The sequence below is a fragment of the Schistocerca americana genome, chromosome 1 (genome assembly GCF_021461395.2).
Source record: "Schistocerca americana isolate TAMUIC-IGC-003095 chromosome 1, iqSchAmer2.1, whole genome shotgun sequence".
Classification (NCBI taxonomy): Eukaryota; Metazoa; Arthropoda; class Insecta; order Orthoptera; family Acrididae; genus Schistocerca; species Schistocerca americana.
The window spans coordinates 816094237-816112216 of NC_060119.1; the positions used below are offsets into that span (position 1 = coordinate 816094237).

General features: G+C 41.7%; 1 protein-coding gene across 1 annotated transcript in view; it reads left to right on the forward strand.

Annotated features, from left to right (window-relative positions):
* Positions 1-17980, forward strand: part of LOC124546062 — a 120561-nt gene that overhangs the window by 33545 nt on the left and 69036 nt on the right. Inside the window, exon 2 of the mRNA XM_047125010.1 lies at positions 6238-6322. Within this exon, the coding sequence (XP_046980966.1) occupies positions 6244-6322 (79 nt within the window). The 5' untranslated portion in view covers positions 6238-6243. The remainder of the gene's footprint in view (positions 1-6237; positions 6323-17980) is intronic.

Sequence of the window (17980 nt, forward strand, 5' to 3'; positions counted from 1 at the left end):
ATCATCAGTCCCCTAGAACTTAGAACTACTTAAACCTAACTAACCTAAGGACATCACACAACACCCAGTCATCACGAGGCAGAGAAAATCCCTGACCCCGCCGGTAATCGAACCCGGGAACCTGGGCGTGGGAAGCGAGAACGCTACCGCACGACCACGAGCTGCGGACCAAATTAATTGTGTTCGCGACTGAGGGCTGTGTTTTTCAAGATTTTGTTTTTCCTAGACGTTTAGCGTTCCAAGACAACGTCGTGTCCATGCCAAACGAGAGTCAATAAAGCTTCCCTGCAGATGGCTGCGTCCGGAACTTTTTAGGTTTCGTTTGGGGTTGGGGTTGGTGGTAGTACACCCAGGCTTCGTCTCCTATAACGATTTCCACGCGCGAGGAAACCATTACCTTCCGCTTCAAAGCGCCGTAAAAGTTCTTCACAGATGTCAACACATTGCTCTTTCGGTTCTTGAGTGAGCAGGTGTGGCACCCATCTTGCAGACACTTTGCGAAACTTCAGCACTTCATAAATGATGTGATGTGCTGAGCCTTGGTAATGTTCAGATCTGCGGCTATTTCATCCACCGTCACACGATGATTTTCCATCACAATGGCATAAACCGCTGCAGTAGATTCAGCTGTAACAATGCGGTATGACTGAACCGGTCGCTGAGCGTTTTCACAGAAGTAACGCCATTTCCGAACTTTCTACTCCACTCATGCAGTCGCTGCAATAATAGACTTGCACCACCATACTGGGACTTCCTTCTTCAACGGACTTCAATTGGTTTCGTACCTTTACCGCTCAGAAAACGTCTGACAGAGCGCTGTTCTTACTTGGTGCATGTCGCAAGCAGTTCTGGCAATTTGAATTGCTAACAGTACTGCCAAATTACAGATGCTTGTGTGCGAAATGTCTATTTTAATTTCACTCTTAACGTTGTCATTTGACTTCCCCTTATACAATTGTGAAAATGTAGTTCTGTCTTGAGTGAACACAAATTATTCTTAACACTGAAACAAGTTACGCAGGTTGTGCTCAAAATGACCACTGGCAGCGACAATACACGCCTCCAGTCTGTTTTGGAACGACTGCTGCACACGTGCTAGTATTTCAGCGGAGATGTCCGCGCAAGCTGCAGTAATAGCTCGTTGCGTATCATCGATTGTATTTGGTACGTCCTTCTAGACAGCTTGTTTCAACTTTCCACACAGAAAAAAGCCAAATCAAACGATTTGGAAACAATTCGTGAAGACATGTTGTAGTGCTTCGTGCAGTGTGGGCTGGAAAGCGATATGTTATTACTACGGGTTCCTCCTAGTCTGCATAGGAACGTCTCCTAGCATCTGTGGAAAACGGTCTGTTAGGAGGAAGCGATACTTGTGAGCGTTCAGTGTTCCGTCTACGGAGAACGCGCCTATGAGCTAGTAGTTCACACTACACGTTTACACTCCATGGACGCTGACGTTCCACCTGACGCAGTCAACGGGGTTTCTTGTCTTATTGCCCATGTACAAAAGCTAAAACGGTTCTCATAACCGTTTCCATGCAGCTCTTGATGGTGAGAGATGCCATAGGGATGGAACGTATGTCAATGGGGAAGGCGTAGGACACTTGTCTCACTAGTAGCTGCGTGGTCTTGGGTGCCTTGCCACGGTTCGCGCGGCTCCCGCCGTGGTAGGTTCGAGTCCTCCCTCGGGCATGCGTGTGTGTGTTATCCTTAGCGTAAGTTGGTTTAAGTTAGATTAAGTAGTGTGTAAGCCTAGGGGAACGATTATCTTAGCAGTTTGATCCCATAGGAACTTACCACAAATTTCCAAATCTTTTTCCTCGTGCGATTGCGCGGCAGCTAGCATGCGGATCAACTGCAGCAGCAGCATCAACATTAATGTCCCCCTCTTCTGTTGTCACTTGCTTCCTTCTGTTATCTTGGCCATGCGCTACACTACCACTTTCAAGTAACTGGTTGAAGAGGCTGATAAATAACTGCCGAGATAGTCGATGTATCTTGCTGCATATGCCGTACAAGAACGAACTGCATTATTCCTCCACTCTCCATACACCATGAGCATGTCGGCTTTTTCTGCATTAGTAAATTCCATCGTTCACTTGCGACCTACTGTCACGCACTAACCGGTTAGCAAGTCGCAATGCACTCAAGGAACACGAGCACACCTTAAGAAAAAAGAACAACATCGTACCTGGCAATTACGCAGGCTGAACCGCGAGACAAGTGTCGGCGTGGAAACTTGTCAAAATACGATCTCTCGTAAACGACTCGTTCTAGAATCCTGTAGCAAACACCACTGACATTCTAATTTACCCTACTTTTACACTGTTAATTTCAACAGACACTGCTCCATTTAAAAAAGTGTATGTTTGCACAAAAAATACACGTTCTGAGTATTATTACAGTTTTTTGTCTAACAATACCGAACCACAGACTACCAATACATTTCGTAAAAAACCGCACGTAAATAGCACTTTCCATTTCCACAATATCTGCGGTGCAAGTTTTAGGAGATTCGCCCTGTATAGCTAGCTACTGCAGTGAACTCTTATAATGTACAAGTACATATGTAATATATAAAAGGGAAACGTTACAAAAATTCTCGAAACATTCTTGAGCGAGTGACATCGAATTTTACACGTTATTGCAATAAACGTTCGGATGGACATGAAACTTTGTTATCAAAATTCTCGAAAAGTGCTTGACAAATTTACTACAAATTTTATAGGACATTCTAATAAACATTCATATGAGCATAAGCTGTATATTTTTTACACAACAATGTAAAATTTGTCTGTAAAAAACGATTGCGGGAAATAAAATGCTGTGCATTGCTCTGCTGTGATATGTCGGTTTTGTTTTCTTTCCCCGTAGTCTGTTTTAACTACCGCAGTAGGCCATTTAAAATCACAGGAAAAATTGTTTGTCCTATATGTATTCTTTCACACACACAGCGGTCTGAAAAGCTTGTAAGGGTGTTGCAGGGTAGATAGTGCTGAGAAATAATTGTAAGGGAAAAAGTAGATACGTTCCGCCGTTTACGAGTTAATTAGCATTGAAGTTTTTCAATCAGGCCGTTGCGGGCGCTAATTCAAGCGGCCCGCCAGATACAGTTAGTGACGGCTGTTCTCAAAGCGTAGATGAGAGCGCACGAGACTGGTCAGCCTTTGGCTAGGATTCGATCCTTACTACAGTCCCATGTCCAGTTTTTGTATTGCTCACTTATTTGGTTTCAGGAAGTCGAGCGATTACATGTTTGACGACACTGTCTCTGGCGGGTCGCTTGAATTTGCGCGCGCATCGGCCTGATTGAAAAACTTTGATGCTAATTAAGTTGGAAATGGCGAAACATATTCAGCACATCCTACCCTGTAATTCCCTTACAAGCTTTTTGCACTGTTTCTGTCCACCTTGTAGATATTTTTAAACAGAAATTGTATTCATGTTATTGTACTGTTTTGTTTACTTCCTCGCAGTCAGTTTTCACGGAAAACAGAAGAGTTGTATTTATAGCTTATCAGCTTATGTTTAGGATACTATAACGGAACGTAAATTTGCAATAACAATAAACTAGGTTCAGTCTTAGTGAGAGAATGGGGGGAGGAGGAGATAGAGAGGGAGGAGATGGAGATGGACAGAGAGAGGGGAGCGGAGGTGATGGATAAAGAGAGTGGGAGGATGAGGAGATGAACAAGGAGGAGGAGGAGATGGACAGAGGGGGTGAGGAAGAGATTAGGACATGTATCCAATTCCCATAGTTCTTTAGTAATTGCGAAACATTGCCGGATTTGTTAGTAAGTAAGTAAACAAATAAAACTACGACGTTAGCCGTGAGGCGCACGCGATACAGCCGACCAGCCATTTGTGTGATTTACTCAGACCAGGCTTGGGCCCAGTACGAAAGCCCATCATTCCGTGTAGCTTACGGACTCTGAAGTTCGTAGATGGCGTCGTCTTCCGTTTTAATGGCGGTGTGTCAACGGAACAGTTTCTAAGGCACCCGGGAATATCGAAACTAAACATAGTCATTTTTTGCGACGGATACAATTTTCTGATTATTCTCGCTTTCACTTCATACTACAACGGATGTCGCCGTGGCCATCAAAAAGCGCTGAATATTCACTGTGTAACCATTGCTCGAAAAACACTAGGAAATTTAAATGTTTTAAAGCAGTCTTAGGAGCCACTGTTCTACGTGACAGACGCTCGTGGTACAGGTGGTTACAAATCCATTCCGACTGCTCACGTGCGCCAAAATCTGAATTCTGCTTTCGTCGTCATAGACATATGAATTCCCCACCACTCAATAGCTGTAAGAATCGCAGCAAACAGGATGACTTCAGAAACGCGCAATCATGTCTTAGCACTTGACTGAGTTTCTTGTTGTGCGTGCTGAAAACGACTGTTTGTTGGGTACTGTTAGGTGGATGGTAATAACGTGACTCAACAGTGTATGACCGACGTTATTTCGCTGACAAATGTGCAGTTCAAGCAAGAAACGTTTACTGTTGCAATGTGAAAAAGGATATATATTCCGAGTGTCGAACGTTTTGAAGTTGTCGTAATGAAAGTTATGATCCGTAGTGTTTATGGAGGGCTTATACCACTTTGGCATCTACAGACTCTCTAAGGCAGTGGTTTATATTTAGCTGATCTGCAATTCGTAACCATTGGATCACCGATAACAACTCACACCGTTGACAGCTCAGTCGACAGTCAACTCGTGAAGATAGCCAATGGCTAGCGGAGCACTGACAGGTTACGTTTCGAGATTGTTTTACATTGTTGTGTTGAAATAACATAGCTAGTTTTTGGTTTGTATTACTCTATACAAATTTTGGGACGTCATTTTTGACAAATGACGAGTTCAAAACGCGTGTAATATCTTCGCCGATATTAAGCTATACAGGTTTTCATATATGCATAAATATTGTAACTGTAGGATTTTACAGTAGCAGCTGAGTCGTAGGCTCCTTTAACGTCATCCCTGAACGGACTCTTAGTCGTAATTTGTCATTTAAATTTTTAATTGGTATTTTCTGGAGGTTGCCGACACCATTTGAAGGGCAATTCATTGAAGCTTTGGAGAATATTACGGGACTGGGGCTATTGCTGATAATTGGTTTTCACCTTATCTAACAAAAAGAATGCAGTGTGTTACAGCAAATGTACTGTGCTTTAGTCGAAACCTGCTGATGTCACTGGAGCAACCTGTGTGTGATATTATTAAGTTAACGACTTTGAAAGATTATTTGTGACCATTTTTGGAGAATATGTACTTTTGAGGATTTTTGTTTCATTACGCCAGAACATATTGCTGTTACTAACAAGTACACGAAGTATTCAAAACACAGAAGCATTTTTGCCTCCAGTTCAGTGCAGTAGTAGACGCGCGTAAGTTCAAAGTAATCCTGTAATCATTAGTGCAGAATTGTAAATCAGACTGGTCAGCTCCATTATGAGGAGTCTGCTCCACTGTTGAAGAAATAAAAAAATATTACTAAAAATAGCAAATAATAACAATAATAATAATGAGAAAACAGATGGAAGAATTAATACTTACATTGGAATGAAACAGTTTTCTTCTTTTTATTCTCCTCGGTGGTGGCGGATGATTTCTGATGCTTTATGGTAGGGGCAGTGTTGCTGGAACGAAATTCACGTTAAGAATTCCAATCGTGAGGATGCTAAGGAGCACTGCAGCCGCTGGTGGCGGTGGGTAAATGACCAATAGCAGCACAGTGGGGGTGTTATTCTTTTGGGTCATAAATTACCATAATTAAAAATGACAGTTATCACTTTAAGCTAAAAGCATTAGACACCTGAGTAAACATGAACCAAAGCAGCCATAGTGCTCATTAATTACGGTAATTATCATGCTAGTAATTATCCATTAATTATGGCCTAAGTAAACAAAACATGCATCCAAGTGTTGTTTGTTTAATAATGATAATTAAATTAGGCTAGTGGCTTTACTTAAGGAGAAGACTGCTCTCATTGTGCCAGAACTCTCGTACGCCCACTACTAATAGACTGTACTCCAGTTGAATTTAGTGTACTGTGGTGGCCTCAGCTGATTTCAGGAAATGCACAAAGATTTAAATTTCACTGCTCGACTTTTATTCCATCTACTGTAGGCCAGCACTGGCGCTGAGAATACTGCATCGCCTTCCATTTCTATTTTTGTTCCTGTGTGTGTCAGTGTCAGCCTCTGAGTTTTGCTGCTGTGTTTTGCAGGCCGCCATGTCCGCCCGGAGCACGCTGGTGGCGACCCTGCCGCTGCTGGTGCTGGCGGCCCATTCTCTGCCCATAGTGGACCCAGGTGAGACTCTCGGCCGTCGTACCACACTCTGATAAATCATGATCAACTTACGAGGTGGTGTCCAAAACAAACCAAACTGATTTGGCGAGAGGAGCTTTTGTAATACTGTACTCAGCCACTAGGAGCGTCAGGAAGCCGAAGAAGCCGTCGCTAAAGAAAAGCTGCGGTGCTTACGGAATACTGCAAAACCAAAGAATTTCGCGACACAGTGATCCACTTACTGTCCCGATGGCACGCAACTGGCGATACAGTCGACCTGCAAACTATCCCACACATCATATCAACGTATGGCAAGGTTCCAGTAACGACGCGTCGACGAAGCATTGCATCAATCGCCTGTGCATGCCAGCACTAGAGATCAGACATGAGCTCAGTGTACTCGCTTTAAACTCGGCAGCGGGTCCTGTGACGTTAAGTCCGAACTCGGCGTCTCCGTGTGCACGGAGACTCGACGAGCGAGTCACTGGCGCTGCCCACTCGTCATCTGAGTCTGTTGTCGGGTACAGGTCGACTCGACTCGCTCAGAAAAAGAGAGCGAGTACTCGAGTCCGAAAATACAGCCTCGGATTCGCGTCTCCGTGCGCACGGAGACTCGACGAGTGAGTCACTGGCGCTGCCCACTCGTCACCTGAGTCTGTTGTCGGGTACAAGTCGACTCGACTCGCTCAGAGAAAGAGAGCGAGTACTCGAGTCCGAAAGTACAGCCTCGGATTCGCGACATTCTCGCTGTACACGCAACAGTTTTGAAAGAAATTTCCGACATTAAACCGTAAATTACTATTCATTTATTTCACACAATCATGATTCTCAAGTGCAAGTTGCAATCTCACAAAATGTTTGACCTGCCCACATGACAGAATCAAGCTATATACCAATATAACAAGTGATCGATTAGCAGTGAATATTGTTCTGTTTACGCATACATTTATGCAGATATAACGTTTTCGAAAACTGCCGTAAATTTATTTTAATGTTTAATATCTATTCAGAAGAAGTCTAACAATTACGTTGACGTATACACATTTTCGAGGCGTCTTTTTTGATTTTCGGTAATTTAATTGATTTATTCTAGCTTAAGTATTATTTTTGCCATGAGTGAGAAGTGCCTGACTTGCCGTACAATTGTTAGTTCCGGTGTTTGGTGTGATGGATGCAGTAGTTTTTTTCATTGGGGGGACTGCAGTGGCGTGGGTGTCGGGAAAGTGGATCAGGCTCATCAGTGGTTATGTAGGATTTGCAGCAGAGATAGGAAGATAGTGGAACAGAAGGGGAAAATTGCTGCCCTTCAGGCTGAGCTAGATCAGGCTAGGGAAGATCTGGACAGGTTAAGGAGGGAGAAGAGCAAAGAGAGGTGGGAAGTGGCAACAGGTAACAGAAGGAACAGGCCTAGAACTAAGTCTGACAGTTTTGTGGTGAATGTCAAAAATAAGTTTGACCTGTTGCTTCAGTTAGAAACTGATGAGCCTCAAGCAGAGGTAGGTGTAGACAGGACACAACAAACTTTCAATAGGAAATTGAAAAATAATGTAGGAAAGTCATCGAAAAGGAAGAAAGTTTTGTTATTAGGCAGTTCTCATGCCAGAGGTGTAGGCCAACTTCTGCAGGAGAGAATTAGGACCAGAATACCAGGTCACAAATTTTTTCAAACCAAGTGCTAGGCTGGATCAGGTGACAGAGGATTTAGGTTCACTCTGTAAAGGATTTACCAGGGAAGACACCGTGGTTAATGTGGGAGGGCCAGGGAACAGTATCGACAGAGATCCTGGGTATAGTATAGAGTGTGACTTGGTAAAGATTGCGTCAGCATCGAGACACACCAATGTTGAATTTGTATCTGTCCTGAGACGCCATGACCGGCCTCATTTGAATTCTTCTGTTGGGAGAGTTAATTTGGAGTTGGAACGGCTGCTTGGGTCGGGTGCGGGGGCTCATATTGGTGTGGTTCCTGTTGATTCTCTCAGTAGGTGGGACTATACCAGGTACGGCCTACATCTCAACAGGAAAGGGAAGGGTAAACTGGCTAGGGTAATAGCAGGAAATTTAAGGGGGGAGGCACTGCCATGAATGGTAAAATACCAGTGGTTACAGGTGTTGGAGCAGCACCTTTTTTAGGATAGGTAAGACAGAAAGATGTGAAGTTTTACGATAGGTCAGGATTGAAACAAATCTTCAGTTTAGGAAAGAAATTAAACAGCACAATTCTAGCACATTGGATCACCAATCACAGCTGTCAATCATAAATTTTCACCAATCACCATAAATTTTAATCTCCACCAAGTTGTATCTCAGTCCTAAGTAATTGCATTGATGAATTAAAGTCACCCAACCCAGTTGACATAATCTGCCTCTCTGAACACCATGGGACCACTGGTATAGGAACTAGACCTAAGCACAATGAGAAACTCAGACAAGAGAGTGCTGCAAATGTTAGAATAAGGAAAGGTTCTCATAAAAGTATAATTAAAAATAATGTAAGTATATTTCATCAAAATATTGGGAGTTTAAAGAATAAAATAGATGAGCTTCTGGTTTGTCTAGAAGATTTAGTAGCTGAGGATGAAATAGATATACTATGCCTGTTTGAGGATCACATTGTTACTGATATGGATGAGGTAAATGCAAGTGGATATAAGCTCTCTGCACATGTAATTAGAGATAAAACGAAGAAAAGAGGAGTTGCCATATATGCCAAAAGTTATCATTGTGCAAAAAGTATAGAAACAAAAAAGTTTTGTGTAGAGAAACATATAGAAGCATGTGCCTGTGAGCTTAAATTAAATAAAGGCACATTTATAACTGCAACTGTATATAGGTCCCCATCGGGAAATTTTCATCTATTTCTGAAAAATTTGGACTCCTTGTTGTGCTATCTGTCAGACAGGGGGAAGCAAATTATTATTTGTGGGGACTACAATGTAGATTCTCTGAAAGAGAGTAATAGGAAAAATCACCTTGAAGTACTACTCGGTTCTTTCAATTTGACACCCGTTATTGATTTTCCTACTCGGGTGGTAAAGGATAGCAGCTCACTGATAGATAACTTCTTTATAGACCAAGATAAGTTTAACCAGATAAATGCCCAGCCTGTTGAGAATGGTCTTTCTGATCATGGTGCACAGCTAGTTACAATATATGACATAGCTCCATTCAGCAGTACTAAACAGTCCTTCAAAGTAGTATGTTCAATCAATGATTTAACAATTGTAAATTTCAGGGAAAGCCTACAGCAGTTAGACTGGGATGAGGTATACTGTGAACCTGATGCCAATTTAAATTATAATTTATTTCATGACACTTCTGTAAATGCATTTGAAAACTGCTTCCCCAAGAAAATAGTTAAATTTACTCATAAGAAACCATGTAACAAACCATGGCTTACTAATGGTATAAAAAATCTTGTAACCGGAAAAGGGAAATGTATCTCACAGCAAGAAAGGGTAGTGACCCAGAAACTATCAAATGTTATAAACGTTCTTTATTAAGAAAAGTTATTAAAAAATCCAGAAGTATGTGTATTATGTCTGAAATCAGCAACTCTGATAATAAAATTAAAACAATTTGGAATATTATTAAAAGAGAAACAGGTCAACCAAGAGCACAGGAAGACAGTATTACCATCAAATTGAATGAAAACTTTACGAACAACAAGTCAGAAGTTGAAAATATTTTTAATAATCATTTTCTAAATGTTGTGGATATAGTAGGATCCAGGTGTTCATTAGAAGATGCTAGGCTGTTAATGGAAGAGGCCATACCTATGCAATTTGATACAATTGAAATCTCACCCACTTCTCCCTCTGAAATTAGGAAAATAATAAACTTGCTTAAAAGCAAAAACTCACATGGAATTGATGGCATTTCCAGCAAAATACTAAAAGCTTGTTCTCAACAGATAAGTAAGATTTTCAGCCACCTGTGTAATAGCTCTCTGGAACAGGGCATTTTCCCTGATAGACTGAAATATGCTATTGTTATACCTTTGCAAAAAAAAGGGGGATAGATCTGATGTCAACAATTACCGTCCAATCTCCCTTCTAACAGCTTTATCCAAAATTTTTGAGAATGTAATGTATTCAAGAGTAGCTTTACATATCTGTAAAAATGAAGTACTAACAAAATGTCAGTTTGGTTTCCAGAAAGGTTTTTCAACAGAAAATGCCATATATGCTTTCACCAATCAAATTTTGAATGATCTGAATAACCGAACACCACCCATTGGGATTTTTTTTGATCTCTCAAAGGCTTTTGATTGTGTAAATCATGAAATTCTGCTAGACAAGCTCAAGTATCGTGGCATGAGTGGGACAGTGCACAAATGGTTTAATTCGTACCTAACTGGAAGAGTGCAGAAAGTTGAAATAAGCAGTTCTCATAACATGTAAAGATCAGCACATTCCTCAAACTGGGGAACTATCAAGAATGGGATTCCACAAGGGTCGGTCTTGGGTCCATTGTTGTTCTTAATATATATCAATGACTTGCCATTTTATATTCATGAAGAGGCAAAGTTAGTTCGCTTTGCTGATGATACAAGTATAGTAATCACACCTGACAAACAAGAATTAACTGATGAAATTGTCAATAATGTCTTTCAGAAAATTACTAAGTGGTTCCTTGTAAACGGACTCTCACTGAATTTTGATAAGACACAGTACATACAGTTCCGTACAGTAAATGGTATGACGCCATTAATAAATATAGACCTTAATCAGAAGCATATAGCTAAGGTAGAATATTCAAAATTTTTAGGTGTGTCCATTGATGATTCAATTGGAAGAAACACATTGATGATCTGCTGAAACGTTTGAGTTCAGCTACTTTTGCAATAAGGGTCATTTCAAATTTTGGTTCAAAAATGGCTCTGGGCACTATGGGACTTAACATCTGAGGTCATCAGTCCCGTAGAACTTAGAACTACTTAAACCTAACTAACCTAAGGACATCACACACATCCATGCCCGAGGCAGGATTCGAACCTGCGACCGTAGCAGTCGCGGGGTTCCGGACTGAAGCGCCTAGAACCGCACGGCCACCGAGGCCGACGCAAATTTTGGTGATAAACATCTTAGTAAATTAGCTTACTACATCTATTTTCACTCATTGCTTGCATATGGCACCATATTTTGGGGTAATTCATCACTGAGGAATAAAGTATTTATTGCACAAAAGCGTGTAATCAGAATAATAGCTGGAGTCCACCCAAGATCATCCAGCAGACATTTATTTAAGGATCTAGGGATATTCACAGTAGCTTCTCAGTATATATACTCTCTTATGAAATTTGTTATTAACAACCAAGCCAAATTCAATTCATAAGTAATAGCAGTTTGCATAACTACAGTACTAGGAGAAAGGATGATCTTCACTATTCAAGATTAAATCTAACTTTGGCACAGAAAGGGGTGAATTATACTGCCACTAAAGTCTTTGGTCACTTACCAAGTAGTATCAAAAGTCTGACAGATAACCAACAAGTATTTAAGAAGAAGTTAAAAGAATTTCTGAATGACAACTCCTTCTACTCCATAGAGGAATTTTTAGATATAAATTAAGAAAAAAAAGAAAAAAAACAAATAAAAAATTATAAAAAAATTTTAAAAAATAAAAAGTTGTTATATTAACTTAATTATGTTATTAAATTAACTTAATTATGTCATGTTTTGGAAAATTTGACTCGTTCCACATCATTATGAAATATGGTATTCATGATCCATGAAACTAGTATTAATCTAATCTAATGTAATGTAACGACAGCGCCAGAAAACATGATTGGAGACTGACCTGCTATCTCTAAATGACGATTAATTATTAAAATAAATTACGGAAGTCAATGATAAGCTACACAACTCGCTGTTAGGCCTTAAACACAACTTTCCATGACCAAATGAATACAAAAATAACCACTTTTTCGTTGCAGCGATATAACAGCGACGCTACTCTGTTCCCAGCTTTCGTTTGACGCAGTACACACGTGTTTCATAGTGGAGATTGAGTAGACAAAAATACAACCATTTTTGCAGTGGACGAAATTTATACGTTTTTCTTCTGAAGTGTGCGATACAGCGTGAAACTTATTCCAGATATCACTCCTTCTCTAATGGAAGACATTTGCAATTGTGTACTTTGCACGTTAGTTTTCGTCTTACACCCTCCATTGTCTCACAAAACACAACTTTGTTAAAGGGCATCTGATCCCGACAATCTGTTATTTCGCCTTGTCATTGTTTCTTTACAGCAGCAAAATCGTGTACTTATCTTCCGAACTAACAATAAGTCGCGACTAGCCTTACACTCCTGCACGCTTCGGTAACAGAGAACGAATCGACGGTATGAAGCGACCGCAGCACCACAGTTCTCGGACTCATCATCCTCGCCGAACTACAGCGGGAACGAAGGAAGCCCGTCAGAACTGACGAAACAGCGGGCCTTGATTTGTGAAGTATGCAACCTGAACATTAGTTCTCCGTTTGTGATCTCTAGCCAGCACAGGCAGACTGCAAACATCTCGACGCGAGGGTGCTACAAATAGCTGCTTATCACAGCGAAGGGGTCGGCGAAGATTTCGGCGACAGAGCGCAGCTGGCCTGTATGTAGAGTCACTCAGTCTCCGCCAGTCAGGAATGCTGCGCTGGCTCCAGCTCGTGCTACTCAGCATGCTGCCTGCCAGCAACGTGCGTGACCAGAAACGTCCGCCGCCGCTACGAAGGCATTGTGGATCGACGCCAGGTTGCGCCCGCCGGAAGAGAGTGGAGGAGGGGGAGCAGATAGGTGTTTAACGTTCCGCCGACAACCAGGTCATTAGAACGGAGCACACAAGCCTGAATTAGGGAAGGATGGGGAAGGAAATCGACCGTATCCTATCAATGGAACCATCCTCGCATTTTCCTGAAGCGATATATGGGAATCACGGAACACTTAATCAGGCTGGCCGGACGCGGGTTTGAAACTGTCGTCCTCCCGAATACGAGTTTAGTGTGCTAACCGCTGCGCCACTTCGCTCGGTCCCGGAAGAGAGCCCGCACCTGTATGTGTTCTATCTTGATCAATAACTAAATAGTTTTCCTGAACTCTGTCGGCTTCGCTGCGGGCGTCTTCACTTCTGAAGGACTGTCATAGTCCCTGCCAGCCCATCGAACCCACAGAGCCTGCGTGGGAGAGCAGGCCGCCCTGCTGACGACAGGAAGAATGGCTCCCCACCATTTCGCAGTGGCCGCGTCACAAAATGTCCGTTACAGAAGGTTCCGTCCGACTTGTGTGAACTTTCTAGTGACACATTTCTTTGTGTATTCGCCGTTTAGGGGAGAGTCATGTAGTATCGGCCAGCATAAGTTTCTTGGCTTTGCTGTGTAACTGTGGTGGTTAATTGGAACATTGACACATTATTCTCTTACCTCAAGACGTGTTCTATGTATAGTACAGTGTAATGATTTTTTATTTTTTATTTATAGTACTTAATTACATCGAAAGTAAAACAGTTACAATTACAAGGCTTGTAAGAAGTGTCTTGCAGTATCGGCCACTGTCTTTGATGATATCGGTTGTTAAAGATACACTGCACCGATACTGAATAACAATAGAACACATAAGCACAGCAAATTTTTGTTAGCTTTTCAGCTCAGATCACCAATGTTTAACTCACTGTTTTATAGAGATCGCAAATAAAATACAAAATATTCTTCTGATTCACACGTCCAACATATGCCCAGCCTCTACACTTGGTACGCAGCACCTAGTCTTCTTCAAATGCTTCCCAACACATACCGAGCGAGGTGTCGCAGTGGTTAGCACACTGGAGTCGCTTTCGGGAGGACGACGGTTCAATCCCACGTGTGGCCATCCTGATTTAGGTTTTCCGTGATTTCCCTAAATCGCTCCAGGCAAATGCCGGGATGGTTCCTTTCAATGGGCACGGCCGACTTCCTTCCCCGTCTTTCCCTAATCCGATGAGACCAATGGCGCCGCTGTCTGGTCTCCCACAAAACAACCCAACCCTTCCAACACATAATGCACTTTTCCGTCTTTTCTGATGACCCATTATTTCCAGTAAATTCCAGTTTTCATCGCCGCTTCGTAGTTGGCTTACCATGACCACCCATTGAGTGTTTATTTTATTCTGGATCATCCTGCGTAAGTTCAGCTTCTTCTACTCCTTTTCAGACTTTATTTTTTCTACTTTTAATGTTTTCTCTTCGGTGACGATATTTTTCTTTTGTAATCGTTGAGAGCGCTTCAGCTGCTTCCCTGTGGTCATTTTGCTAGACATTCACTCTCAGTGTCTTCTTATTTCCCACCATTTCAATCTGAAAAGAAGTAAAAATAAGAAGAAAATGTAATTTGAAATTACTTCTGGCCTATACTGAAAGACAATCAGGAGGCCAGTATCGTACGAGAAACACGCAATAGGATCTGATCATATTGCTCTTCCTTTTATAGAAATTATCATGGAACATTTTTTAGATGTCCGTTACTTATGTGACATAGGTAACCGAAATATAGCAACGAAATTAATCACTTATCTTAAAAACGGGTACAATGCGCCTCAAGAAAACCTTCCGTGAGCTAAGAGCTACAGCAACACTATCAAGCAACAGAGCAGACAAAGCACTAAAGAGAGGAAGAAGATTCCGACTCCTGTGCACTTGGATACACAAACTTGCTTCTGCCTACTGCACACTTCCGCCATTTGGAGGCGCGGAGGCAAGCCACGGCAGTGGCAGGTGCTGTAAGCCGGCCGATACTACACGAATCTCCTCTATACGAGGGTTCATTCTCGTCAACAGCGCGCGACCGTTAAGTTTAGCTTTTTACTTGAAAAAACGGTGTAGAAACTCTTGAAATGTTTAAAAACTGCCTACGAGGATGATGCAATGGAGAAAATTCAAGTGTCTGAATGGTTTTTCCATTTCAAAAGCGGTGACATGACAATGGCAATTCTCCCTCCGCTCGTCGTTCTACGGCCCAAGGAGACGGATATGACTTAAATTCCCGAAATCAAGAGGTTGTGAAGCTGTCTGGAGTTAGGTTCTACGAACTGTAACGGGAGATTTGGGGATGAAAAGGGTGGCAGCTAAATGCGTGCCTCAACTGCTGACTGTTGAACAGAAATAACGTTGACACTTGAAATAACAGTTCGTAAATGATTAATCTTTCCTTCCACGGTAATCACAAGAGACGAATCATGGTGCTATAATTATAAACCTGAAACGAAGCAACAATCAAGACAGTGGAAGACTTTAGGTTCGCTTCGCCCCTAGTGAGAAGTCGTCCATTCAGAGCTTGTTCCACAAGACATATTGTTACCCAGACTTTCTATCAGGACGTTTTGAGAAGAATTGGTAACGATTTGCGGCAGAAGAGGTTTGATTTTTACCGTCGGGCGACTGGTTTCTCCACAAATCGATAATGCGCCGGCACGCACAGACCTGCCTGTGCGCCAATATTTGGCACTCCTGTGCTCCATTTCCCCTTTCCAGCTGACCTTATTCCTTGCGACTTCTCTTTTAATTTTCCCGAATGAAATGAGACATGAAAGTAAAGCGTTTTTCCAAAGTCACTGATCTGAAGGAAAAAGGACAGAATCACTGTCGGGTATCACAGAAGACGAATTTAAAAAATATTTAGAACAAGGGAATAAACTATTAGATAAGAGTATTAGTGTCAGAAGGAAATTGAAGATTTTTTGTTTGAAAATTGGCTAATTTTTTTTAAAAATAAGTGTGGTTTCTTTTGGGTACCCTCTCGTTAAGAGACGTAGGTACTCATTAAATAAACGTTTGAGAGCGTTGTTCGACTAAGTGAGTACGAGAATGAATTGATAAATTCATATAGTAAAAATTTTCTGTAAATGAGATTAAAAAGGCATTTTTCTACTGGAGTCTAACTGAGATAATGGTGTTTGTTCCGGACAGCTACCATTCTTTTTTCTATTTACTCAGAAAAGAAGTTTGTTCCAAACTCCACTTAATAAACTTTCACAGCACAGATAAACTGCAAGTCAACTTTTTAAAGACCAAGTGAAGACGAGTTAACAGTATATTTAATCTCATTCTTAACAAGAGCAACAAACCAATCTAGTAGCTTCTCACTGGACCATAGATGTTAAGTCCCATAGTGCTCAGAGCCATTTGAACCATTTTTTTTTCTCACTGGAAGTGAAGAACTGAATTGGCGTGATAATGCAAAGTATCTAGGGCTGCACGTAGAGAACGTATAATAAAAAAATCTGAATTACTTTAGGAAAAATCATAAAATTCTCCTTACTGACTCATTTAGTCGTTAGGTCAAGATCTCATACCAACACGTTGTAAAACTCGGAAGTTAATACTCAGCCAACAAGAAAGGATAACGAACACACAACACAGTTTACAAATAGGAAGTCGCGATTCATAAATAAGACAGACACACAAGTACTTCCAAGTACGACCGTCAGGAGTGTGGGAAAACCATTTCTGTTCCTTTTACAAAATTCACGGAAATGGCTGTCCTATTTGAAGACGTGCCATATATGCCGTCCAGAATGTTGCGGCTAGATGGGATGTATAGCGATAGTGCAAACACATTATCTCGTTCCAGCATGTCGTAAACTGACCGACATCGAACGTGGGATATTAATCGGCGCGACATCCTAGGGTCATAGCATACTGGAGATTACAGAAGAATTCGAGTTTCCGTGGTCAGTAGTGACTAGGGTGGATCTTCAACATAGCAGACACAATATTGCTACCGCGTAAACTGCCGCACGAGAGGACCACAAATGTCTGACGAATAGACGACAGGTCGCCTTCACAGAGCAACACGAGGTGTAACAGGAATTTTTTTGATTTCGCAGGCTTTACATATGCAATTTTATAATTTTTTGTCTTGTTGGTACACTTCTTCCTGGTGTATGTTTGCATTTTCAGTTGTTCTGAATATTTAATTTACTGTTGACAGCAGTCGAGGAGGTTATGTGTGTTTCCGAGTGCTCAGCAAATTTTTACTTTCATTAAAAATGAATCAAAGAATCTGCATTAAATGTAGCTGAATGATGTCGACAACGATCTAAAAAAGGATATAACGGGTGAAGAAACACAGTTATACGGGTATGACGTCGAAACCAAGGCCCAATCGTTCCAGTGGGAACTGTCTAAAGAGCCAAGATTGCAAAAAAATTGACAAGTTCGATAACATAATACGTGAAGGTTCTTCTCACTGTTTTCTTCGATTACAGTGGGATAGTGGATCATGAACTCCTGCCTCATGGTCGTAGGCCCTACGGTCAGTAAGAAATACTACCTGGAAGTTATGTGCCGTTTGTGTGAAACGAGTCCGAGGAAACCGACCAGAACTGGCGAAAAAGCACTCGTGGAAATTGCAGCACGACAACGATCTCGCTTACACGTCAATCCTTTTTCGTGATTTTGTGGCAAAAAACGGAACCGTTATGTTGCCTCAGCCACCGCGTTCGCCGGACATGGCCCACTAAGACTCCTTCTGTTCCCGACGCTGACGAGAACCATGAAAAGACGTCGTTTTGCCACCAATGAGGAGATAAAAACAGAATCGCTGAAGGAGCTCAACGCCATAACGTAAAGTGAGTTTCCGAAGGGCTTCCAAGACTGGAATAAGCGCTGATACAAGCGTATCATAGCCGAGGGGGCTTACTTTGAAGGGGACAAA